Consider the following 24529-nt stretch of genomic DNA (forward strand, 5'->3'; position numbering starts at 1 on the left):
ACAGCCTGCCAACTCTCCTGACCTGAACCCCATAGAGAATCTGTGGGATATTGTGAAGAGAAAGTGAGAGACGCAAAGACCCAACACTCTGGATGAGCTTAAGGCCACTATCGAAGCATCCTGGGCCTCCATAACACCTCAGCAGTACCACAGGCTGATTGCCTCCATGCCACGCCGCACTGAAGCAGTCATTTCTGCAAAAGGATTCCCGACCAAGTATTTAGTGCATAACTGAAACATAATTATTTGAAGGTTGACTTTTTTTTTGTATTAAAACAATTTTATTTTATTGGTCGGATGAAATATGCTAATTTTTGTTGAGATAGGAATTTTGGGTTTTCATGAGCTGTATGCCAAAATCATCAGTATTAAAACAATAAAAGACCTGAAATATTTCAGTTGGTGTGCAATGAATCTAAAATATATGAAAGTTTAATTTTTATCATTACATTATGGAAAATAATGAACTTTTATCACAATATGCTAATTTTTTGAGAAGGACCTGTAATATGTTGGTGTGCAATGAATCTAAAATATATGAAAGTTTAAGAGAGGTAAGCAGCACCACACACCTTTAAAATCACTGTTGCACTGAACAGATAATAACAATGTAAATTATCTTTACAGGTAGTAACCAGACAATCTGGAGAAAACAGATCCAAGAAGGAAGGAAAACTGATGAATGGAGGATGGGAAGATCACACAGGTAAGTAAGTGTAACAGTCCTAGTTGAAGTCATAAAAGACATAGCAGTCCTAGATAGACACCAGACCAGACAATCTCTGTGAGTGTGGTGCTGGCTTATGTAGATGAGGGTGATAGCAAACAGGTGTTGTGATTGTGAAGTGCAGGTGGTAACCAGGGAGGATTGTGGGAGATGTAGTGCGCAGACAGGCGATCTTGACAGACACACAAAGCTTGGTGTCAGTATGTCAAAGCTATGAAGAGATACAGCCTCAGATGCAGTTTGGCATTATGCCATCAAATTTGATAATGCGGTAAATGAAAACTGTTATGCCTATCAACACGAAATCCATAAACTTTTGCCAGCATAGTCTTAAGATGATTTGGGTCGAATTTGGTGAAAATTTGGACCAGTGGTCTTCTAGGCGGAGTTTGAAAAAGTAGGTTTTTATTGTAAATCAAATTGGCGGACAAGAAGTTCAGCCGATTATGCCATAATTTGTATTAATGTTCTCAGCATAATCCAAGGAATCTAACAAGACCAGTCTCATGACAAGAGGCAAAATGAATGAAAAGTTATTTGCATTTTTTTATTTCATTATAATTTTTGACCACAAGGTGGCACTGGCACTAAACTTTTTGAGTTTGTGCCGAAGACACATACCAAGTTTCAGAACTATACACCAATCAATGCATTAGTAAAAAAATAGCATTCGTAAAAACGAATGCCCACATTGGTCGACATGGGAAAACTGGGAATCATTCGACTTGGCATGCTGCTCCACTTTTAAAGAGACCAGAGTCTTGTGATTTTTGGCCAAACCAGTAAGAAGTTATAAACAAAAATAGCCATTTTTCATATCTCCTGACCACTGGTGTCTGTGTGCTGAAGCTGTGCATGAAACCTCAGATAATGGTCGTCATAACACACACCAAGTCTGGTCTGAATACCCTAAAGCCACACGTCCACTTTGGGAAGCTCTTTGACAAATTTGTTACCACGTTTTTCAGAAGCTGATCGACTTGATTTGCATGTCTTTTCGACATGGTCTGAAGATGATATGGCTTGTTTGTTTTTTGTTTTTTTGATTTTTTTTTTTTTACTGAAACTGTCCAAAAAAATAATATAAATTGTAGTTCATCATTAGAAATCTGCATCAAGAGTGAATTCACAGTCCATCACATTTGACATCACTCCAAGTCGCTGGTATTCAGCCACTCGCTTCTCGAAGAAATTAGTTTTTCCCTCCAATGAAATTGACTCCATGAAGTCGAAGGGGTTTTCTGACTTGTAAACTTTTGAGACAGAATTTAAAAAGCACTGTTATATAAATATAAAGATTATCAAGACAAAATCATAATACAGTCCTGATAAAATACTGACTTTGAGCAATCCTAAGTCTCTTAGCAGCCGGTCAGCCACAAACTCAATGTATTGCTTCATGAGAGAGCAGTTCATCCCGATTAAATTGACGGGTAAGGCTTCTGTGAGAAACTCCTACAGAAAAACAAGCAAATACAATTACATTAATGTCTGAAATAATGCATTCTGCATTACTCGAGTACAGCAAACTACGTACCTGTTCGATGCTCACAGCTTTTGTGATGATGTCTTTCACTCGGTCAGCAGAAGGTTTCTTCACCAAGTAGCTGTACATTAGACATGCGAAATTACAGTGCAGACCCTGTGAAGGTTCAGATGGCACAATCAATACTAGCCTTGATTAGATTTTCACTGGGATTTCTTATCATCTCTCTATTTTTTATCATGGATACAAATAACAAACCTTGATCAAAATGTGATCTAAATATCATAAAGATCTTTAGATATCTTAAAGATTTAACCTCATCTCTGCTGATGAGTTCATTGGAGTAGGTGAGTCCGGGCATCAGGCCTCTTTTCTTCAACCAGTAGATGGCAGCAAACGATCCAGAGAAGAAGATGCCTTCCACTGCTGCAAATGCTACTAATCGCTCTCCTAAAAAGAAATCAATATATAAACATTGTTGTTGAACAAGTGTAATAAACAATATTGTATACTTTTTTTTTTTTAAGAAAAAGATATTTTCCACACACCAAAAGTTGAGTTTGTGTCAGAGATCCACTGTAAGGCCCAGTCTGCTTTCCGCCTTACACAAGGCATGGTGTGAATTGCATTAAACAAATAGTCCCTTTAAGAAGTTTGGATTTAGAGAGAGAAAATGAATGAATGAATCCATAAATACATAAAGATGTAATGTTTAAAGACATGTGTGATTGTTTATAAAGTAAATACAATTTTAATCAAAGACGTTCTGATAAAAAACAAGAAGAACAATCAATACAATTAATAACTTTAACTCTCAAGTGTGTAATACTTGTTTTTTTTTGTGGCTAGAAAAAAATATCTTGCAATGTTTGCTCATAAACCACACAAGGAAAATGCATGAACTGCTTAACTGAATCTTGCACCTGTCACCTGTGTAAAAGCACTTTCAGAGGTATAACTGACATTGTTGAAGTAGAAAAGCACGTTTAATTTTGTTCTCACCTCTCTTTCAGATCCCTTATGTAGGTGTTGATGAGCATGCTGTACATTTCAGAGTGTACGTTCTCTATAAGGATCTGAAAGCCGTAGAAGGATCGAGCCTCTGGGATCTGCACCTCTTGACTGAACCGCTGCACCTGTGACAAGCAAAGGCATGATGTTTAGTAGGAACACAACTGATCTATTCAATCTGAAATTTTACATGTAGGTTAGGAGGCGCACTTGCCAGGTTCTCGTTGACTATCCCATCACTTGCTGCAAAGAAAGCCAGTACATGGGATATGAAGTGTTTCTCTTCAGACTTCAGGCTGTCCCAGTGAACCAAGTCCTTTGATAAATCCACCTAAACAAACCATTGAAATGATAAGCAGTCTCACATTCACCAGTGACAGGCACACATACTAATTTTAATTAAATGTTCTTATAGGACTAGTTCATTAAAAATGAAAATTCACCCTCAGCTTATTTCAAATGTGGGTTGCTTACTTTAATGGACAGGAATAAAGTGAGGGTGAGTAAAGACCCGTTTGCAACAAAAACGATAGCTACAACAATATCTATACAAGCAATAGAAGATAAACTGTTTATCATAAACATCTGATGCATGTCCTGCAATGTTTTATGGTTTATCAGCCGGAAACAATCATTCTGAAAGCCATTTCAATGATATCCTTCCTCTGTGTTTTTCGTTGTAATTACAGAATAACTTACAGAATAAATAAAAGTATTACAGCTGTATAGTTATATAATTAAAGTTATCGTTGAACGGGTTTTTTTTTAATGATAACAGAATTTTATTGTGATTTATCTGATTAATACCACCAGTATCCTGGCATACTGAACAGCTATTACAATACATTTAAGTGTTTTAATTGTCAGAGTTGCCAAAATGATAATCCTAATATTAAACTGATAAATCAAATATAATATTTACCTCCTCGACTGTCCAGAATGAAGCCTGAGCTTGTTTGTACATTTTCCAGATGTCGGGATACTGAATAGGAAAAATGACAAATCGCTTCGGGTTTTCTCTGAGAAGGGGTTCGTCTTCAACACTGTTTGTGTCAACATCCTTGTGACCATTCTGCAGGAGAAACACAACTGTTAAATACAGGAATGAGTGTTTTTAAAGTGGTTTAAACTATATTGTCTTCCTACATCATTCATTATGAGAGCAGACACCCGAGACAAACTGATGACGAATCTGCTTACGTGATATTTAAATGGAAGGTTTTTATGTACATGTGATTTAAACAACAACAACAACAACACCGCAATCCTATATTTACATTTAACTTAGAAAATAATTATACAAATCAGTCTTTAATTAACCTTATCCAGACCTTAATGTTACAATTTTTATATTTAATCCAAATGTTGCTGTCGCTTTCCGCAACACATAACACCCTTTTTATTGACACTGTCATTATTATACAATACTTTAATTTTTTTTTTTTTAACCCTAAGGTTACTTTAACTAATGTGCGAGGCTTACAGCCGCACACATAACCAGGCAGGCAGATGCAACGTTTATATGTGTAGGCCGCGAAATCGCACTTAAATGCTGTAGAATAATTGCATTATTACCTGATATTCCATAATGGACGGAGTGTTGCTTATTATACTGAAGCTCATGGTTATAATCGTCTGTGGTCAGCAGCACTAAAGCTGCACTCTCTCTTCGTCGTCTGTCATTTAGATCACGCTCATAGCTCCTCCTCTCTATAGAAATTAACCCTTTTGCTTCTCGTCTTACGTGAAGCTGAAATTACAATATAAACCACCCGTCAGCTGATTCAATACAAAAAATTAAATATATGTAATGTCAGTGTTGCTTTGAGTATTGTTGTTGAATTTATTCACTTACAAAGGGATATTGTACTAAGCTTTCAATGTTCTACATTAAAAAAAAAAAAACAGAGACACAAAAACGACTCGATCGTATTTGGTCAGAAATGTATTAAATTAATATTTTAATTACTTTTACAAGCACAGATTTACAGTCAAAAACAGGCAATGGTCCATTAGTGGACAAAAGGTATATTTCATTTCTAAAGGGCGTGATTTTATAAAACAGTGAGCTGTTATAATCAATCTCAGACACCATGCTAGACACACATGAATTTGAGATACACACCATTTGAATGTTCAATTTTAGATTGAGGACTAGTGCTTTAAAGCATTTAATCTGATTGTGGTGAAACTTGTATTTTAGGTTACTTGAGGTAAATGTAATCTCTAAGCAGGCTGTCAGCAGATTCATAACACTCGGCAGTCTTTCTAGTTTCATAGAACATATCATTAGAGGAAACGTGAGACCAATTTATATCTACTCATAACCGGACAGAAGGTTTAACATCTTCTGAAGGGACACTGCAAATTACAGCACACTCAACCATAGAGCACTATGAAATATATATCAACCTTTGGAAATACTGTCACGTGACACACCACATGTAATGAGGAAACCTTAATTTGGCATGAGGAGCAAAGAGAAGCTCCCTACTCCTATAAAACCATGGAAAATTAGAACAAGGACAGAATTGCTAAATCAATTTTCACTTGTTCACACACTAAGAGTCATGGCCTATTTGTGCAGAATCTATACTCTATCCTGATCCGAGACAAATTAATCTTGATGTACAGACAACTCATTTACAAGACTGTCAGTAGGTCATCTATATGTACACATAATAAAATTAAATTAGTTGAACATTTATGTAAACGGTGTTTGATTAAGAAACCCAAGATTTGGGTGCCATCTCCAGTCATCCATTTTGTTGCATATGTAATTTTATATGGGTTTTCTGTCGTTCCTTTTGAGTGATAAGGAAAGTGAGCCTTTTGTAATTGTGAGAAACTGAGGTAACAATGTCAATCAATTCGTTTTTGACCAATAACAACATATTTTTTTTCCCCCCACCAAAGCAAATATCATTTTTCCACCCTTGACTGTTGGAATGTTGACTCTGCAAGCTATTCACATGCCCAGTGGTTAGTGGATGGAGCTTGGCTCTTTTTACAAGCCATACTGGACCAATGAGAGGTTTTTCATGGTGTCATCAAGAGAAATTCCAGCCTCTTGCATCTCAAACCTGAGGGAAAAGGGAAAAACAGCATGATATTAACTTTAACCCCTGTGCTGTGCTGAAAAACCTTATTTGGCTTTCCCAGTCAAAAATGACTGGCGTTTTAAAAAATGCTTGTAAAGCTCTATTATCACCAAATCTCGGATTCAATCTTTCTGTCAACTTGTTTTCTTTCAAATAGCACAGGCTTTGTATTGATCTGTGTATATGCAACCTTTCGTGTTGATAATTTTGTCAGTGTTCACTCAAAAACTGAGGCGCATAAGCTCAGATCAATCAGGCCTACGACCAATCAGTTCCAAATAGAAGCTGATAAAAAGATTAAATCCAGAACACAAAATGACCACGCAACCATTAAACAACCTTTTACATTACACCATCACTCTTTGGAATGGGTGAAATGAAAAAGGGAAGCCAAAAACAGTCTGTGACGATCACAAAAGTTTAAATTCAATGTGATCTTAATTACCAGTCATCTGTGGAGATGGTGTAATACACAGGTGGTTGGTCTGTGTCATTGAGGGTTGCTGGACCCTCCTGACCGCTGGCCCCCATGTTGCTGAAAATGAGCCAGTCCCCAACAGCAAGCTCAGGGAGCAGGCAGTGCTCCACCACCTGCTCCAGTGGGTCACACGATGGACCCCACAGGCTGCTGGAGAACACGGGCTCATCTAGGGTGAGCGACATCTGAAAAACACAACAATGAGTTTAAAATCTTGGGCAACCAATACAAATATTGTTCATGTGTTCAGGTACATGTGTGTTATTTACCTTGTGGACAGAGGGTGTGGTGATGACGTTTCCAAACAACTTCCCCATGAAAGATCCATAAACACCATCGTTCATGTAATAGACAAATTCTGGTGCATCGTTTGGGGTCAGCTCATCTGAAAGTGCAAAGGAGACAGCGAGAAAATGAGGCATGTGTATTTAAAGGGTTAGTTCACCCAAAAATGAATATTCTGTCTTTGATTACTCACCCTCATGTTGTTGCGAAACCGTTAAGACCTTCGTTCATCTTCAGAACACAAATTAAGACTTTTTTGATGAAATCCGTGAGCTTTATGTCCCTCCATTGAAAGCTACACAACTGAAATGTTTTATGGCCCAGAAATGTAGTAATAACATCATTAAAATAGTCCACGTGACATTAGTGGTTCAACCGTATTGTTATGAAGCTACGAGAATACTTTTTGTGTGCAAAAAAGACTTTATTCAATGATTTCTTCTCTTGCGGGTCAGTCTCCGCTGCCATTCATGAGAGTGCCACGATGCATGTGTGTGATGATGCCGCTGACGCAGGAGCCAGCGTTCTGACGTAGAACACGCATGCGCTGAGACTTGTTTACAAGCAGAGGAATGCACACGACAATGTCCTTACTACTTTTCTGGGCCATAAAATGTTTCCATTTCAGAAAGCTCTCGGATTTAATCAAAAATACCTTAATTTGTGTTCTGAAGATGAACCAAGGTCACGACATGAGGTTGGGAACAACATGAGGGTGAGTAATCAATGACAGAATTTTCTTTTTTGGATGAACTATCCCCTTAATGCCATATATGTGTCAAATATGATTGGACTCACCATGTGTGCTGCAATGGAGATCCCGGTATACTGCTTTTTTGCCAATAACATTGACAGCCAGAGTGAAGGAGGAAAACACAAAGAAATTTCCTGGTTCAGCAATGACGCTCACTCCAGAGGCTGAGGGGAAATACGCCTCCAGCAGGGGTCTTACGATCGAATGTACCTGATCAAAGAGAAATGAAAGAAAAGCTTTTAGTAAGTGGATGATATTCAAAAAATTAAAACAAATGAGACACATACTTGCCGTACCTGTTTCAGCTGAAACTCAGAACCACTGAATCCTCCACCAATATCCAGGATCTTCATGTCAAAACCAAGTTCCTTCTGTAGTAACAAAGAAGACTCAGCACTCCAACAGATACATGAAATTTACTGATAAATCGAAATTAAATTATCACATAATATTTGTACGACTACTCACTGCCATGTCAAAGATGCAGCGGGCGTCTGACAGTGCATGGGTGTATGCTTGGGGATCTCTGCATGATGCTGGTACCTGGAACCTGCCAAAAAAAAAAAAAAAAAAGTCCCACTCTAAAAACTCTTAACAAGACAAAGTGAGCCACAGCAGATTAGTCGTGACCAAATCAGTTGACTTACGTGACTCCAACCACATTCACACTCAACTCCTTGGCCATTTCCAGAAGGTGTCTACAGCCCTTCAGGGAGCAACCAATGGTCAGACTTGCCTCCTCAACCTGTGCTTCAGTAGAGGCTTGAAGCAAAAGCCTGTTAAGACAAGAAAAGTGCAGAAAGAGAATTAGATAAATATATAATAAACATCTACTATAAATAAATATTATGTGACCTGTATTGGCCTGATGTATGATTTGTTGGAATCAACCAAAAATGACTGAGCTACACCTGTTTGAAGTCGATAGAGTCAGCAAAGGCAATTTTGAGAAAAATTAAGTTTTTTGAAGTTTTCTGAAGGTCCCAAAACAAAATTTCCTTCAATGTTGCATCTTCTCCTCCACTTCTTTTCTTAATAATTACTATTTTAATAATCACAATATAGCTATTTGTTATTTTATCTTTGTTATTAATAATTAGAACAAAAATGCAAATAAACAGTAGAACAATTATAATACAAGAATTCTTTTCTTAAATTTCTATATATATATATATATATTCTTTTTTTCATCTTACATTTAAACAGAAGCACTGAAGTAAGAAAAATGTTATATTAACTTTAATGAGACAGACGGTCTTTATGTGCATGCTTTGGATGTGTCAGTCAGCATAATCGTTTTGCTTACCAAGACTATAACAGTTTGGTTTTTTTTTTTACAGTAAAAATTATTTTTGTTTTTTTTTTTTAAATTTTGTATATTTGAATATATTTTCAGTGCCACATGATCCTTCTGAAATCATTCTAATATGCCGATTTGAAACACTTCTAATTATCAATGTTGAAAACAATTAAGCGATTGAATAAAAGTGCTAATTTCTTAAAGATAATTGTATTGACATATATAAAATACACATACACACATTTAGTTTTAATGTATATTACACATATACACAATATGTTTAAAGGACTTACTTAGCCTCAGGATGAGCACGGGCAATTTTGCGAAGCTCTGCCTCATTTTCAAACACCAGATAGTTAATGCCAGTCTTGGCCGCGTGTTTAATGAGTGAAAGCTGCTTGCAAACTCCAGACAGGATGATGTTCTCAGGAGGGACATCATGATTGAGTACCAATGTGGTTTCAGCCTGAAAGAAGTTAACATTTCTATTAGATTGTGTGCTTTCAAAATACATGTTCGACATCTTTTTAATTTCTAAAGGTAATCTATTTAAAAAAAAAAAAAAAAAAGTTACCTTATTTGCACAGACAAAACCAACGCCGAGGGCAGACAGGACTTCAATGACTACAGGGCTGCTGTTACAGCTGACTGGGTAGAAGGGTCGAACGAGAGGCATAGTGGTCTTCCACAGAACATGCTGTCGCATTAGGGCCCCAAGGTCGGCCACAACAAATGCATTCTTTTCAGCCTGACAAACAAAATCAGATCAATCAGTGAAAAAGACAGACACTTGTTCCATTTGTTTACTAAAATATAATGTTCATAATGCAGTCAGACATTTACTTGGAGACTGATTTTCTGAACTCACCAGACTTTGCTCATAGACGTGGTTGTCGATAACATCGTCAAGGGTTGTTCCTCCCTCAAGTAGTTCAATGAAGTAGTTTGGTGCATCAACGAATCCTTTCATCTCAACCGTATTCCGCAAATCCGACAATCATAGAGAGTTTACTGAGCCGCTGGGGTATTCTGGGTATGCAACAAACTGTTCAGGGGAAACCAAAACATAGTAGTTTCGTTACAACAATGTGCATAACATTATGTTTTCACACAAAACTTTACGTCAAGGTGTACAACTACAACACCAAACCCACATATTTCAAAACAGTGTGTTTATGAGCAAACGTTGAACAGGAAGTTCAAAGTCACTGTAAGGCTATCACTGATCTAAATTGGGTTTCTATGAGACTAATAAATACAAGAGGCAGGGAAAATGAATCACATGACTAGAGAAGGCATCACATGAGCCCGTCTTTAGAGATGATGACAAGGCTTCAAGAATGCGGCCTACAGGCTATTTTTATTTTTTTTGCTCAGACCCAATCAAGATAAATCCTTGTGGCTTTGAAGCACAATGGAGCATTTGATGTTATTAATAATGGATTTGTGCACTATGAACAGGGGACAAAGCTGTTACATATAAGCCATAAATAGCGTTATATAAAACCAAAAACTATCCACTACAGTTTGGTGAGTGCAGACACGGATTTTGTGTGTAATTAAATAAATCATATTATTATGTAACTGTCTCTAAACGGTACTTCAGGAGGGATGTGTCCAATATTTCTGGACTCACATGGACAACGTGGGAGATGGTCCTCTCCCGCTATCAACTAGGATCCCAAGGCGGCTCAGCGTTGAAGTCGAACTGCTCGCGGTAGAGGGCCTCCCCTAGGCCTTCTGGGTAGCGTTTATACACTCGCAGAGAGAGTGGGGAGCCCTGTGGAGTCACAAAAACAGGTGTATACGTAAATATTTGATTTACAAGAGCAGCTGATGGATAAAATAAACTTATATGGTGCAGAAATGTAGCCAGACAGGTTGGTACATTCAAAAAAATAACTCTTGACAGACACATAACCAGTTTTCTTGATATGAGACATTGTACATCTTCAGCATCACTTTATTAAAGGTTACAATGTTTTTATTAACTGACCACTTATTTACAGCTGTACTTTGTACTTGGACTGGTGATCAGATACTCTGTGTTCTCATTTTTAAGCATTAAACAACACTGTCGTATCGTTATCGTACCACATGGAGTCAATAAATGAAGTAACATTTATCAGAGGTCATGGTGTTTGTTTCTTAATGTGGACAACACCTTAACCCTGTGAAGCCTAATGTAGAATATTATTTGAAACATGAATTTCTAAGGCCTCTAAATGATTTTTATGGTGTTTTTTTGTTTGTTTGTTAATGTGGTTAACCCTGTTAAAGCCGGTTCCGTGATTAAAATGTCTGTCACCTGTTTTCAAACGGGAGCGGCAGTTAATACACAGAGCTGTAGTTCACTGTCAAGCTACGCAATATTCTGTTCATAATTGAGATTATCGCATTCGATTATGAACACGATATTGCGTAGCTTGTCAGTGAACTACGGCTCTGTGTATGAACTGTGCATTTGAAAACAGGTGACGGATATTTGCTAATGTGAAAGCTTTACTTGAGACACGATGACAAATGCATGCGATTATCGTGCAGCCCTACTCTAAATGAAAAAAAAATCACAAATAAGGCCTCTAAATGATATTTGTTAGTTCATACTTTTTTTTGATAGTAAATTGTTTATGTGTTTTTTTTGTTGTTTTTTATTATTTTTTTTTGGTTAAATGGTATTTGTTTGTTTGTTGTTTTTTTAGAAATTAAATGGTATATGTTTATTTGATGTTTTATAATGTTAGTAACATCATAAGATTATCAAATATGACCCAACAGGCTTTTGAGGATTATAGATTCTATAATCCTTGTATTATATTGCATTGTAAGTTTTGCCCCCCAAAATGAACACTAGAGCTTTTTTTTCCAGTCATCTTACTAAGACATTTTATTAAAAGATACAGATTGACAATTAATATTTATATATAATATTCATACAGTTTATGCAAGTTGTCTGTTACATTACAAGGCAACAGAACTTCATCTTAATTTTTGGTAATATAGATAACATCAGTGGGGTGTTTTTCCTCTTGTTTGATCTCCATATTCTCACTATATCATACAACAAGGGCCTTAACATCCTGATATATAGCAAAAAAAAGTAACGATTTTGTTTTATATTTTTTTCTAAAGGTTCAATCAACCGTTCTATTAAATATATATATATATATATATATATATATATATATATATATATATATATATATATCCGACTATTGTTTCGTTATTATGGTATAATAAGCATGAAAAGTGACTTTTGTTTTGGTATGAGCTAACGTTAATGCTTTACCAAAACAAATGTTTTTTAAACACACCTAACTAGTGTTAGCATAATATATTTTATTACGATATATATGAATGTCTCACTTGATATTAGAGCACAGTTAATCAGTATTTATATTTAATGTGTAACACGCTCGTCATTCAATAAGCTGATAGGGCATGTCGTAAGCGCCTGGGTTTGTCCACTGAATCAGCTCACTAACTGTTTAGCCAACTAAACCCGCCATGCTCCGACAACTAACGTTAATGATTTATATAAATAATCACATTAAATCCTAATAAACTGCGAGTTTTAAATCTATTTCTCGTTGTCCTTCACGGAGCACTGCTGTAGCCCGTGTAACAAGCGCGACTGCAAGCAAGCGCCATGTTGTGTCATTACAGCAGACGGCGGATTATTCCGGGATGAAGACTAAAAACAACAACAAACGCGGTACTTACGTGAGATAACGGCCTGAATGATTTGGAAAATCGTCTTCTCTTTTTCGGCGGAATTTTTAAAGAGTGGTGGGGACACAAATAGAAGAAAGAAAAGAGGCTGTCTGGGCCATATGCCTGGGCGAGGGTAGCTCGGTCGAACACGAGAGCGCTGCTGTCTGTCTCAGGAAGAAATGGTCGCTGCTGGAGGAAGGCGGGCGTAACCGTCCGTTAGAGAACACGGGGCGTGGCCTAAAGCACACTCTCTACCACAGCAAAGGCGCGGCTACGTGAGATACGCAGCTACGTGACTGGCTCGAGATCTGCTCGAGACTGGTCGTTCTGGGGCTGGAGGCTGGTGGTTTTGTCGTGGACGTTATTTTTGTCGTTATCTTTGACAGCGGTGGGCGGGGACATCAGAGGACTCGCGAAAAAGTTATTTTAGAGAAACACACTGGTTAGATTCTGTCCTCTGAACAATAACATTACTGTCATCTAGTTTCCTAAACTTGAAGGACTCATTAATAAAATCTCGTTGAAGTTACGTGTATAAAATATAATTTCTCGCATACATTTTATAATACATGAAAATATATTCTAAAAATATAAAATATAAGACTTTCTCATACAATGCTTCCCCCTTTTATTTTTCATTAAGGTCATTGTTGTTATATTTAGATTTATATTGTACCATAATACCACCAGAATCAGTAAAACCAATTTTGATTGAAATGTTGTTCTCTTTGATTTGATCTGCATTTGTCATCAAACATCAGTAATATTCCTTCTGATTCATAATGTAGAAAACAAAAATAGTGAGGTTCACAGCTGGCAAAGCGGTCATAACAAACCCTTACACAATGGTACATCAACAATTATTTTTTATTATAATTATAATGAATTAATTTAAATAATTAATTTATTTTTAATTATTATTTACATGAAACCTCCTGGGACCCATAGACCTTTGTCCTCTGTAGAGGAAATTATATTTTAGTGAATTCTCTGCACTTTTAAGTCTGGATGTCCTGTACAGAGCAAGTTCAGGGTTTGATCATAAACACACCTTCTCCTTGGTCTATAAAATACTGATACTGACAGAATGATCAAATCAAATCAGTCTAGCACACTTAGGGAAATATGATAATTTCATATGATAATATGATCATTTTGTAATTATCTTTTAAATTTGACTAATGCTCAAATTGTTTGTCGTAAAATAATAATAATAAAACAAATCTCAGAAAAATGTTATGGGGTTTCAAATCAGAATATGACTTTTTGATATGAAACGTGTCTTCTGTAGAGGACACAGGACAAACATCAGGTTAATCAGGGAAAGAAATTATAGATCAATATTCCTATGAAATATAAGATATTTTATGAAAATGATGCCAAGTTATAATTCCCATCTTTCTTCTTTTTTCATTATGGTTTGCCCCAATAACACATTAATATGTAAATTAGATGCAATGTATGGGTATATTTATGGACATTTTTATTTGAATTTTTTTCAAGAATGTTTTTTCTCCATTTGTTTCTTATGCTCCATCCAATGTAATGATATTTTTAAAAAAAATCACAAAACGTTTTTTATGGTTCTCAATATAGATTTCTTAAAGCTGCTCCAAATTTTGTGGCATTTAACAACAACAAAAGAAAGATTGACTTTTTTTAAAATCCTAAAAGCAGCTAAAATATCTTAAAACGCTTACTTTGAAGAATATATTAATTATAATTAATATTCGCTATTTGAAGGGGTCAAAAAAAAAATCATAAACATATCTATGCAAAGAAAAAAAAAAACCACATTGCGCATTCTGAACGCATTGTGAGCTGGACGAAACACGAGCTCCTCTGATCAGCTGACTGGAAGTGTGACGCTGACCGAAGGGTTCTCAACAGCGACTCAATCAACTGTGTTTTCAGCAATGTTTTATTAAAACAGCTTCCAGTTTTAACAGATTATTTTGTATCTTACTGAAGTGATTTAGATAATCGGTAAGTATCGCGAAAGAATTATTTCAATTTGATAGTCGTGACAGGCGCAAACGCTGCTCATACAATATTTACAGACACCAAAAAGCGAATTTAACCCATCACATCACGGACACTTTAACCATTCCAGTGTGCACTTTTACGATTAACGTGATGTGTTACATTTTTAAACGCGATTAAAAGCGTGACAGATTTAATCTGCTGATGACTCGTGACTGGTCATACATTTATGGGATGAAAATGGAGAAGTGTGAATTTGCGCATATGAGCAACCTTGAAAGGACCTTAGTGTTTTTTGGCTTAAGTGTCTCATATGCTATGAGAATTTGATCTATGTTTCAGGACCCTTTCCGGGATTATTTGAGCAGCTATCATGACTGAGTTCTGGTTGATCTCTGCTCCTGGAGAGAAGAACTGCCAGCAGACATGGGACAAGATGAACACGGCCACAGCTCAGACCAACCTGTCCACTAACCACAAGTTCAACATACCCGAACTGAAAGTGAATGACTCCTCGTTATCTATTCCAGTTAAAACACTGGTTTATTTACAGCACATTTCTCATTCGTCTAATGAGTTTTGGCGGTGTTTCTCAACAGGTGGGGACTCTGGATATCCTTGTAGGGCTGTCTGATGAGCTTGCCAAATTGGACTCTTTCGTAGAGAGGTTTCATATCTACACTTGACTTTTTACAAGAGTGTTCAGTTTCAATTTATACATTTTTTTTATATATATATATTTTGTGCATTATCAACGACACACTGCTTTTGGTACAGTCTTATAGCTCCCAAAATCCCCTTAATGGGGTTGTTAGGCTTCTGTCATGTTAAAGTTCTCTAAATATGTTTAAATGCATGTGTGCTGCTGTTATTTTTATGTATTTATTAATTACTGTTATCTTCCAGCGTAGTGAGGAAAGTGGCCCAGTACATGGCGGATGTGTTAGAGGACAGTCGAGATAAAGTTCAGGAGAATCTTTTGGCCAATGGAGGCAAGTGAACATAAAATCCTCAATATATACTAATCATAATATCGATGGCAAACAAGACTAGTCTCGATTATCACAATCGCATAAACATTTAACAGGTACTAATGTCAAATTAACATTTACATACAAATTTTCAAAAACAAAGATGTAATCCTTCATAGTCTACCCCAGTAAGTAACTATGCAATAATTTATTTAAAATACATTTATTTCATACTAAGTATACTTCAAATTCATTACCCTATTTATTGATATACAACTTAAGACTTACTGATATAAAATTATAATTAAACTTTATTTGGAGCATTTCTTTATTGCACAATGCACATTTCTTAAAATTATGCCTAAAATGTGTTTTAATGTTACTGTTAATAAGGATTGTATGATCTTTGAATAATATCGGTCTCTAAATGCAAGATATTTAAAGTGTGCTTGAAGTATACTTGCAATAGTTCCACTTTAGCACAATTAAATATACTTCAGTAGATCTATAGATGAACTTCAGCACTACTGCCACACAATTTAAGTGCACAAAATTAGTTGTTACAATTTAGCAGACTTGTAAGTGTACCAGTTATGTACACTAAAAGTACAATTTGCAGGGTATTTTTGATTAAGTACATGAATATGTAAATGTATTTGTAGTGTACTTAGCACAAAATAAACATATTTCAAATACATTTTAATATAGTAGTCAGTCACATTTGAATGTCCTAGTATAATAACTCATAAATCTTATTTTTTATAACTATAACTATTCATAATTAATAATTGTTTCCATACAGTTGATCTGGTCACATATGTCACACGGTTTCACTGGGATATGGCCAAGTATCCAATCAAACAGTCCCTTAAGAACATCTCCGAGATCATGTCCAAGGTGACGCATGTTAAAATATTCAGTCATTGTTTATATACAAGGAGATTTATTTTTCATTGAATGTCCTGGTTTGGTTCTCTGTTCTTAGCAAGTGAGTCAGATTGACAATGATCTCAAAGCCAGAGCTTCAGCTTATAATAGCCTGAAGGGTAACCTGCAGAGCCTGGAGAGAAAGAATGTGTAAGTTGGAGGAGCTTCATATTCTTCATTTATTTGTGACACTGTGTGACATTAATCATTTTTAACATAATAACATGTCTTGTCCACTAGAGGGAGTCTTTTGACTAGGAGTTTGGCTGATATAGTCAAGAAGGAGGATTTTGTTCTGGACTCTGAATACCTTATTACTCTGCTTGTAGTTGTTCCAAAGTAAGTCAAGCTGGAGTATTTTGTGCTTTTAAAATGTTTCTTCATTGGATTTAAAATTCTGTCAATATTTACTCACCCTTGTGTTGTTCCAAACCTGTGTGACTTTCTTTATTCTGCGGAATGCAAAAGAAGATATTTTAAATTGTCAGTCAGAAAACAGTTTCTGCTCCCATTGACTTTTTCTGACCAACAATATTCAGAATATCTGAATATGTGAAGGTGTGAGTAAATGATGACAGAGTTTTCATTTTTGGGTGAATCTCTATAATTCAGAATGAACACTTTTTTTTTAATTATATGTTGTTACCTCTGCAAAACATATTTTTGTCAATTTTATGGCCTAAAAAGGACAAGTTATCCTGACTGGGAGAAGACATATGAAACTCTTTCTGAAATGGTGGTTCCAAGATCCACAAAGTGAGTAAAATTCAATGACGATCTTAAAATGAATTCACCTAAAGTATAGAATTATGAACTCTCTATCGCCTGTATTTAAAGCGTGACATCATTACGCTTTGCTTTTGGTGGACATGTAAACTCGGCAGACAGTGTCTATGGGATCCATGTCCTTCTGTTATTGCTGTGACACATAGAAATACAGGCATTACTGTGCAATGTGCATCTGCACACAAACTATGCTTTCCAAAACATTGTGCACTCCTTTATGTGCTCAGTTAATCTGAAGTAATCAACTCTACAACAATGGAAAAGTCCAAGGAAAATTTCAAGGAGATACAACAACACTATGGATAAATTTAATTCAGTGCAAAGAACATTTCCAAGTCTTTTAATATACCTCATTAAAAAGGTAACAAAACATCAAAACCTGGCGAGAACTGTCTGTCCGGTGCATTAAGGAAGATGAATAAAAGGTCAGTGGCAGTGCTGTCCTGCCTGACAGACATGGGAAAAACTGTGCTAGAGGAAAAATGGTTGTACTCTTAATGAGAAAGAAATAACCTTTAAATAGTTATGCTTTTTAGAAATCATTAGTGTAGTTGGTTTTTATCTTCTTTTGGAATGGATTTAATTCTTTTTTATTATTAGAATTTTATTTTTTGTTTAATAGGAGTTTTTTGATGGTGATAGTGACTGACCTCAACCTTCTGTTAGGCTTTTATTTGAAGACCAAGACAGTGGGCTGTTTAGTGTCACACTCTTCAGGAAGGCTATTGATGACTTCAAACACAAAGCAAGAGAGAACAAGTAAGTCTTTGAAACTTCACAGTCTATAGTTGTTATTTTGTTAAATGGAGCTGAAAATCAGTTTGAAATCATCCTGTAGTCTCAGTTTCTTAAGTGTATTTGAATGGCAGATTTGTGAATACATTACTGTTTTTGAAAGAAGTCTCTTATGCTCACCAAAACTACATTTATTTGATAAATACAGTTAAAAAAAAACAGTAATATTGTGAATATGTATTCTCAATAAACAGAACAGAAAGTTAAAAAGAACAGCATTCATTTGACATAGAAATCCTTTGTGTTTATTGGCGCATTTGATCAATTTAATGCTGAATAAAAGTATTTTTTAAACCAAAATAAAACCTCAGTGCATTTGAATAGTTTTGTCCCATATTTCAAGAATCAGTGTAAATATATTCTCAGATAATGAATGATATACTGCTGTAAGATTGTTGTAATGTATCACAGTGTGTTTGAGTGTCTGTCAGTTTTTGATGTTTCAGCTGAATCCGAGGAAAGCTGACCCTATGTTTCTGTTTTTCAGGTTCATGGTGCGTGATTTTCAGTACAATGAAGAGGAGATGAAAGCAGACAAAGAGGAGATGACTCGCCTCTCCACTGACAAGAAAAAGCAATTTGTATGCGTCCAGCTGTCTAAATTTGATTCACTATTGAACATTATAAAATCCTCCACAATGTTGTTGATGAGTAACCTCAAAACTCATCAACCTCACAGCTAGCTTGAGAGGCCCTGGGCCTTGATTAGTCTTCATTTGAAGTAATAAGAAAGAGAAAAAAAGATAAGTAATGATAACAACGGTCAATCTGCTTCTGCACCTCAGGGTCCTTTGGTGCGTTGGCTTAAAGTAAACTTCAGTGAGGCTTTCATCGCATGGATACACATCAAGGCACTTCGGGTTTTTACAGAGTCAGTCTTGAGGTACAGTGTGTACAAAAGCATATGAATCTGTTTCATATGTAGATGCAGATTGTCTGATGTAAGACCTGCATATGTGTATTTAACAGGTATGGGCTGCCAGTCAATTTCCAGGCCATGCTGCTTCAGCCCAACAGGAGGAATATGAAGAAACTGAGAGAGGTTCTGCAGGACCTTTACAAACACTTAGACAGCAGTGGTACTGTTATTGATGTGAGTAATAATTACGTTTCTTAATTAAATTTATGTTTTTAAAAGTAGTCTCTTATGTTCACCAAGGCTGCATTTATTTGATTAAAAATACAGACAGTAATAAAGGGAAATATCTTTACAATTTAAAAGAACTGGTTTCTATTCAGCTTTACTATTACAAGAATACATTACATTTTAAAATAAATGAAATATTTTAATATGCGGTTTATTCCAGTGGTGGCAAAGCTGAATTTTCAGCATCATTACTCCAGTCTTCAGTGTCACGTGATCATTCAGAAATTATTCTTATATGCTGATTTGCTGCTCAAAAACTTTTTGTGTATCATTATCAATGCTGAAAACAGTTTTTGTGAGACACTACCATTCAAATGTTTTGGGTAAATAAGTTATTAATACTAAATTAATACTTTTATTCAGAAAGGATACATTAAATTGATTAAAAGTGACAGTAAATAATGTTACAAAAGATTGTTATTTCAAATAAATGCTGTTCGTTTGAACTGTATATTCATCAAAAAAATTCTGATTAAAATTATTAAATCGCATTGATAATAATAAGAACCGTTAATAATTGAGCACCAATAATAATTGATAAAAATAAAGGGATAGTTCACCACAAATATGTCATTATCCTCAAGTTGTTCCAAACCTGTATCCGGTTATTTTTTCTGTTGAACACAAAAGATATTTTGAGATACCAAACATTTGCTGGCAGCCACTGACTTCCAAAGTATGAAAATAATATGATGAAAGTCAGTGGGAACCAGCGACTGTTCGGTTACCCACATTTTTTAAAATATCTTATTTTGTGTTCAACAGACTAAGGAAACTTATACAGGTTTGGAACAACTTGAAGTTGAAAATGTTCATTTTTTGGTGAACTATCCCTTTAAGCAGCAAATCAGCAAATTATAATGATTTCTGAAGGATCATAGGGCAATAAAGTCTGGAGTAATGGCTAATGAAAATTCACCACAGAAATGCCATCACAGGAATGAAGTACATTTTAAATTATATATTCAAATAGAAAACAGTTCTTTGAAAATCTAATAATATTTGACAATATTACTGTATTTGTTGTACTTTTGATCAAATACATGCAGCTTTGGTGAGCCGAAGAAACTGACCTATTTGAAGATATCTCTACATCACAGCTGATTTGTTTATTTGTGTTGTGTTTAAGCTTCTATGGATATCCCGGGTCTGAATCTCAGCCAGCAAGAGTACTATCCATACGTTTACTACAAGATCGACTGCAACCTCCTTGACTTCAAATAGAATGCAGATTCCAATGCACCATTCCATCCTGCATCACAGAGACTGTACCCAATAAGTTATTAAACACTTATCACTTAAACACTTATCTGTTGATCTTTATCTTCCTCTCACTGCCTCATTCCTTCATCATTCCTGCACATCAGATTAGATTCTAATAAGAAGAATCAGAATCTCACCATCTGTGTTTTTGGTTTAATTTGTTTACAAATGAAGGATTTTCAGGGGTTTTAAAATCTGTCCTTCGAGGGCATGTGTGGTCCAACACTGAACACTCGTCTTTTGCTGAGCCCATAATGGTTGTGCATTCTGTTGTTTTTAATTTTCTGTTGGTGCTTACTCTGTGCCACGTGCTGGTAATGCAGTGATTATCTTTAATTGTGTTGCTGAGAACCACTGTGTTTGTGTTTGTTTGTGTTTGTACTTCTGCTGTGAGATTAAATATATTTACTGTATGTTTTTTTTTTTTTTTTTTTTTTTGGAAACGGTGAAATACATGATCACATGCTGGATGTAAGACCAATCAAAGTCAATAAAATTATAGCACAATTTTGTTTATTTTGTTTTATTGTCAGGAGTGAGGACCTTTATTCAAATGACTGTATGCAGAATTATTGGAAGGGGATGACTGCTTTAAAACAAGTCATAAATATCACTGATTCCTTAGCACCACTGTACAGTAATATCAGGGTAATTTCATGAAACACAAAGTAAAGGGCAAATAAGGATGTCAAATATAAAAGATTAAAATTAATTACAAAACTTTAATGACTCTTTAATTCACCTTTCTTATGATAAAAAACATAACATCAGGCTACATGCAATAAACATACATACTATTATTTAATTTTTTATTTTATAATTTTTTTACACACATACACACGTGTGTGGGTTTGTGTAAATATATATATTAGTCATTAATATCAATACGTTTTCTTAGGGTTACTCTATTTGGCCCCAACAAAACGTCTGTACAAAAAAGGTGGTAAATAAAAATTAGATACATAAAATAAATATATTGTAATTGCCTACAGTAATGACGATCAAAAATAGCTTGGTTACACCACACTGACTGATTTATAATTTGTGAAAAATATTGTATTAAATTGGAAAATACAAAACAGAAGCACTCTCATCACTCGTACTATGTGTAGCTTATGTGTGCGGTTTATAATATAGGACTTTTAAAATATAAAAGTTTTATTTGAACACGTTTTTGTGCTAAAACATGCGTCCAAAACGTAAACCTATTCCTCTCTTGTTTGTTTTGGCGCAAATCGCCTCCACACAGTATCGCAATTAACTGATGACGTAAAGGATGACAAATCTCAAGTTTGGCAAATGCACGAGGGCACTCACTCACAGCTGCGCGTGGGACCAGAGCATACGCGCGCGCGCTCGTCTGCATCATTAACAGCCCATGCAGCGCTCCATATTATTTCAATGGGCTGCGGTGGGAGTCGAGCAGATGCTATTGAACCGCGATATCATGAGAGCTGGACCAGAGAGACCGAATCGACGTGGCTTACCAACACTGATGCTGAAATCTCCAACGGCGTGACTTCTAAGAACCGCGTCGTGCGTGGAGAATCTAGCCATCTTATAAAAGACAATGCAAAACTATCAGGTACATGCTGTTTTTGCTAAAAGTAATAGGTTATAATATGTTGAAAATATAGGCTATCTGATTTAAATGCAAAAGTCTGTAGCTTTAAGATGCTGAGGTTTTCTAAAGCAGCTTGCTCTGAAATCTAAGTTGGTTTGGCTTGATTATTCTCTTCTGAAATGTAATTCAGTCTTTAAATAGTTTTTAATTATAGGCAAAAAAGAATCTTTTTGTGAAATATGATTGTCACTTCCTCCTCAGGTATGGAGGGCAGATCCTGTGGAGACCGAGGCAGACAGATGGTTAATGCAGGAACTCAGTGTGGAAAGCAGGTTTGGACTTCCAGCACCTGCGCAAACCATCAAAAAATACATCCTGCGGTTATGAGGTTTCAGTCACTGAATAAAACACTGCCAGCTATTTATGAAATATTACACTTTCAATGGTCTCATGCATGATTCTTCAAACTTTAGGTTTTGACAATGTAGCCTGAAGACACAGACTGAAAGAACAACATTAAGTCTGATTTTCATTCGATATATGGTGACAGCTTCTTTGTGTTTTACAGCCGGTGGGTGACTCAAAACAGACAATGCACAAAGAGGAAACTGCTGCATCTGCAGGGGAGCCATGAGGGAAAAAACATCTTCGTCTGATGCGGAGGATACACTCTGAAACCCAGAGGAGTTCAGTGATGTGAATTAGGAAGCCTAAGCTGTAAAGAGAAATAGAGCTCCACAAGATGATATCCTATTAAGGCACACTTATAGAAATATTACTCTTTGCTGAAGTTTTGTTGCAAAAGTGGGTTAAAAAAAGATGCATCTGATCATTAGCATGGCAAATAGAGATTATAGTCAACCCTAATTTCCTCACAGGAGTTACTGAACAAAGCACATGTTCATAATGTTGCATAGGTATAGATATGTTTATTTTATCTTTATTGGTGATTCAGTTTCATAGTAATTTTCTTTTTTATTTTAGAAATAAAGTTGCATTATTTGCCTTTGACATGGAGGAAAACCACAAACCAGCCAAACCAAGATGTGATTTTGTCCCACTGTAGTCCAGTGTTATTTATACTAATGCGATATTATGTCTATATATATATATATTTATATATATATATTTTTACTTGTATATATATATATATATATATATATATATATATATATATATATATATATATATATATATATGAAGAGTTCACATGCAAAAGCCTCTAAGTACGTCTGACAGTTTTCTTTAAAATTAGTATTTCTTTCTGGCTGCTATGTATAGGTTTCATCATTTTTTTTTTTTTTTAATATGTTTAATATAGTTTTTTATTATTATTTCAGTTTTAGTTATTTTAGTACATCAACATAAACTAAATAAAAATGAAAATAAAATAAGCTGAAATATTTTTTTTTACTTAATTTATTTCAGTTAAAATGTATTTTATTTCTCCTGACTTTTTTTTATGCTTTTACTTTTAGTAATATGGTTTAATTTAACAATTATAATTAAATATGATCAGCTAAGTGCTGTAAAAATCACTGGAACCACTAGATGGAGCAGTTTATCTTACATTACATAATAAACGAACTATTGTGTTTTAGAAATATATATATATATATATATATATATATATATATATATATATATATGTATATGTATATATATATGTATATGTATATGTGTATGTATGTGTGTGTGTGTAATATGAAACATTTAATATGGGGAAAAGCACATTTAAAAAACTGAGACATTACCTGTGCACGGTTTTACCAGACCTTAAGGCTGCATCACAAAATAGACACAGAGTAGACAAAGAATAGACATAGTTTAAAATACCTCCAATTATCATAGAAATATTTAACTTATCCCAAAACTATGTAAATTAATGTCAAGTACAAAGAGCTAAACTAAGCAAACTACCTCTTGCCTACTGACGAGCTGAGATGTAACCTGGTTTTTGTGCATGGATTTGATTTAAATTCAGCTGTTCAACATAATCATTATGCAATCCCTTATCACCCTCATTTCACTTTTAACAACTGAAATTCAAAATGGTAAACGTAGGAGAAGTTTTAACAATTCATAACAGCATGTAAAACACCAAATATAGAAATGCATAAACACAGTTTACTCGAAAACATATCTGTGTAGTCACCTTCACACTCAAGAGAGGCTGCAGATTTGTATGTGCAAAGCATCTGATGCATGAAATGTGACACTATTGTGTACTGTCCATG

General features: G+C 35.2%; 4 protein-coding genes across 8 annotated transcripts; 2 read left to right on the top strand and 2 right to left on the bottom strand.

Annotated features, from left to right (window-relative positions):
• Positions 1-1253: 1253 nt before the first annotated feature.
• Positions 1254-5022, bottom strand: LOC109106488 (ribonucleoside-diphosphate reductase subunit M2 B-like). 2 transcript variants are annotated; one of them, XM_042776887.1, is made up of 9 exons: positions 4800-5022; positions 4147-4296; positions 3439-3555; positions 3216-3349; positions 2762-2856; positions 2530-2663; positions 2265-2369; positions 2069-2182; positions 1254-1981 (listed from the first exon to the last, which is right to left on the bottom strand). In XM_042776887.1, the coding sequence occupies exons 1-9, from the start codon at positions 4845-4847 to the stop codon at positions 1829-1831; spliced, it is 1050 nt and encodes a 349-aa protein (XP_042632821.1). In that variant the 5' UTR covers positions 4848-5022; the 3' UTR covers positions 1254-1828. The 2 variants fall into 2 exon arrangements, with proteins under 2 accessions (XP_042632821.1, XP_042632822.1); XM_042776888.1 differs by lacking the exon at positions 4800-5022 and adding an exon at positions 4371-4755.
• A 134-nt stretch (positions 5023-5156) lies between these two features.
• Positions 5157-13061, bottom strand: LOC109105862 (antizyme inhibitor 1-like). The gene is made up of 12 exons (XM_042776885.1): positions 12866-13061; positions 10779-10922; positions 10011-10187; positions 9717-9890; positions 9436-9608; positions 8490-8618; positions 8311-8392; positions 8139-8213; positions 7887-8052; positions 7073-7188; positions 6771-6988; positions 5157-6307 (listed from the first exon to the last, which is right to left on the bottom strand). Exons 3-12 carry the CDS (start codon positions 10110-10112, stop codon positions 6232-6234), a joined length of 1311 nt encoding a protein of 436 aa, XP_042632819.1. The 5' UTR covers positions 10113-10187; positions 10779-10922; positions 12866-13061; the 3' UTR covers positions 5157-6231.
• Positions 13062-14680: 1619 nt separating this feature from the next.
• Positions 14681-21235, top strand: LOC109105861 (V-type proton ATPase subunit C 1-B). Its single transcript, XM_042776889.1, has 13 exons — positions 14681-14842; positions 15182-15341; positions 15439-15506; positions 15746-15831; positions 16613-16707; positions 16796-16887; positions 16978-17076; positions 17425-17493; positions 18190-18282; positions 18806-18899; positions 19104-19201; positions 19288-19411; positions 20594-21235. The coding sequence occupies exons 2-13, from the start codon at positions 15213-15215 to the stop codon at positions 20687-20689; spliced, it is 1143 nt and encodes a 380-aa protein (XP_042632823.1). The 5' UTR covers positions 14681-14842; positions 15182-15212; the 3' UTR covers positions 20690-21235.
• An 804-nt stretch (positions 21236-22039) lies between these two features.
• Positions 22040-23403, top strand: LOC109106692 (brain and acute leukemia cytoplasmic protein-like). Of its 4 annotated transcripts, none has more exons than XM_042776890.1 (3): positions 22040-22319; positions 22554-22680; positions 22861-23403. In XM_042776890.1, exons 1-3 carry the CDS (start codon positions 22130-22132, stop codon positions 22946-22948), a joined length of 405 nt encoding a protein of 134 aa, XP_042632824.1. In that variant the 5' UTR covers positions 22040-22129; the 3' UTR covers positions 22949-23403. The 4 variants fall into 4 exon arrangements, with proteins under 4 accessions (XP_042632824.1, XP_042632826.1, XP_042632825.1 ...); XM_042776892.1 differs by having other exon boundaries at positions 22554-22624; positions 22861-23402; XM_042776891.1 differs by having other exon boundaries at positions 22040-22313; positions 22861-23402.
• The last annotated feature ends 1126 nt before the right edge of the window (positions 23404-24529 follow it).

This window comes from Cyprinus carpio, chromosome A19 (assembly GCF_018340385.1).
Source record: "Cyprinus carpio isolate SPL01 chromosome A19, ASM1834038v1, whole genome shotgun sequence".
Taxonomy (NCBI): domain Eukaryota; kingdom Metazoa; phylum Chordata; class Actinopteri; order Cypriniformes; family Cyprinidae; genus Cyprinus; species Cyprinus carpio.

Coding starts and splice junctions, on each gene's coding strand:
- LOC109106488 (XM_042776887.1), bottom strand. CDS start 4,847: ATGAGCTTCAGTATAATAAGCAACACTCCGTCCATTATGGAATATCAG. Junction 2,664..2,761: donor TGACACAAACTCAACTTTTG/GTGTGTGGAAAA, acceptor ATTTCTTTTTAG/GAGAGCGATTAGTAGCATTT. Junction 1,982..2,068: donor GAGACTTAGGATTGCTCAAA/GTCAGTATTTTA, acceptor TCTGTCTCAAAA/GTTTACAAGTCAGAAAACCC.
- LOC109105862 (XM_042776885.1), bottom strand. CDS start 10,112: ATGAAAGGATTCGTTGATGCACCAAACTACTTCATTGAACTACTTGAG. Junction 9,609..9,716: donor GTTTTGTCTGTGCAAATAAG/GTAACTTTTTTT, acceptor AACTTCTTTCAG/GCTGAAACCACATTGGTACT. Junction 8,619..9,435: donor CGTGCTCATCCTGAGGCTAA/GTAAGTCCTTTA, acceptor TTGTCTTAACAG/GCTTTTGCTTCAAGCCTCTA.
- LOC109105861 (XM_042776889.1), top strand. CDS start 15,213: ATGACTGAGTTCTGGTTGATCTCTGCTCCTGGAGAGAAGAACTGCCAG. Junction 18,283..18,805: donor CACAAAGCAAGAGAGAACAA/GTAAGTCTTTGA, acceptor TCTGTTTTTCAG/GTTCATGGTGCGTGATTTTC. Junction 19,202..19,287: donor TTTACAGAGTCAGTCTTGAG/GTACAGTGTGTA, acceptor TGTATTTAACAG/GTATGGGCTGCCAGTCAATT.
- LOC109106692 (XM_042776890.1), top strand. CDS start 22,130: ATGGGCTGCGGTGGGAGTCGAGCAGATGCTATTGAACCGCGATATCAT. Junction 22,320..22,553: donor TGCAAAACTATCAGGTACAT/GCTGTTTTTGCT, acceptor CTTCCTCCTCAG/GTATGGAGGGCAGATCCTGT. Junction 22,681..22,860: donor ATACATCCTGCGGTTATGAG/GTTTCAGTCACT, acceptor TGTGTTTTACAG/CCGGTGGGTGACTCAAAACA.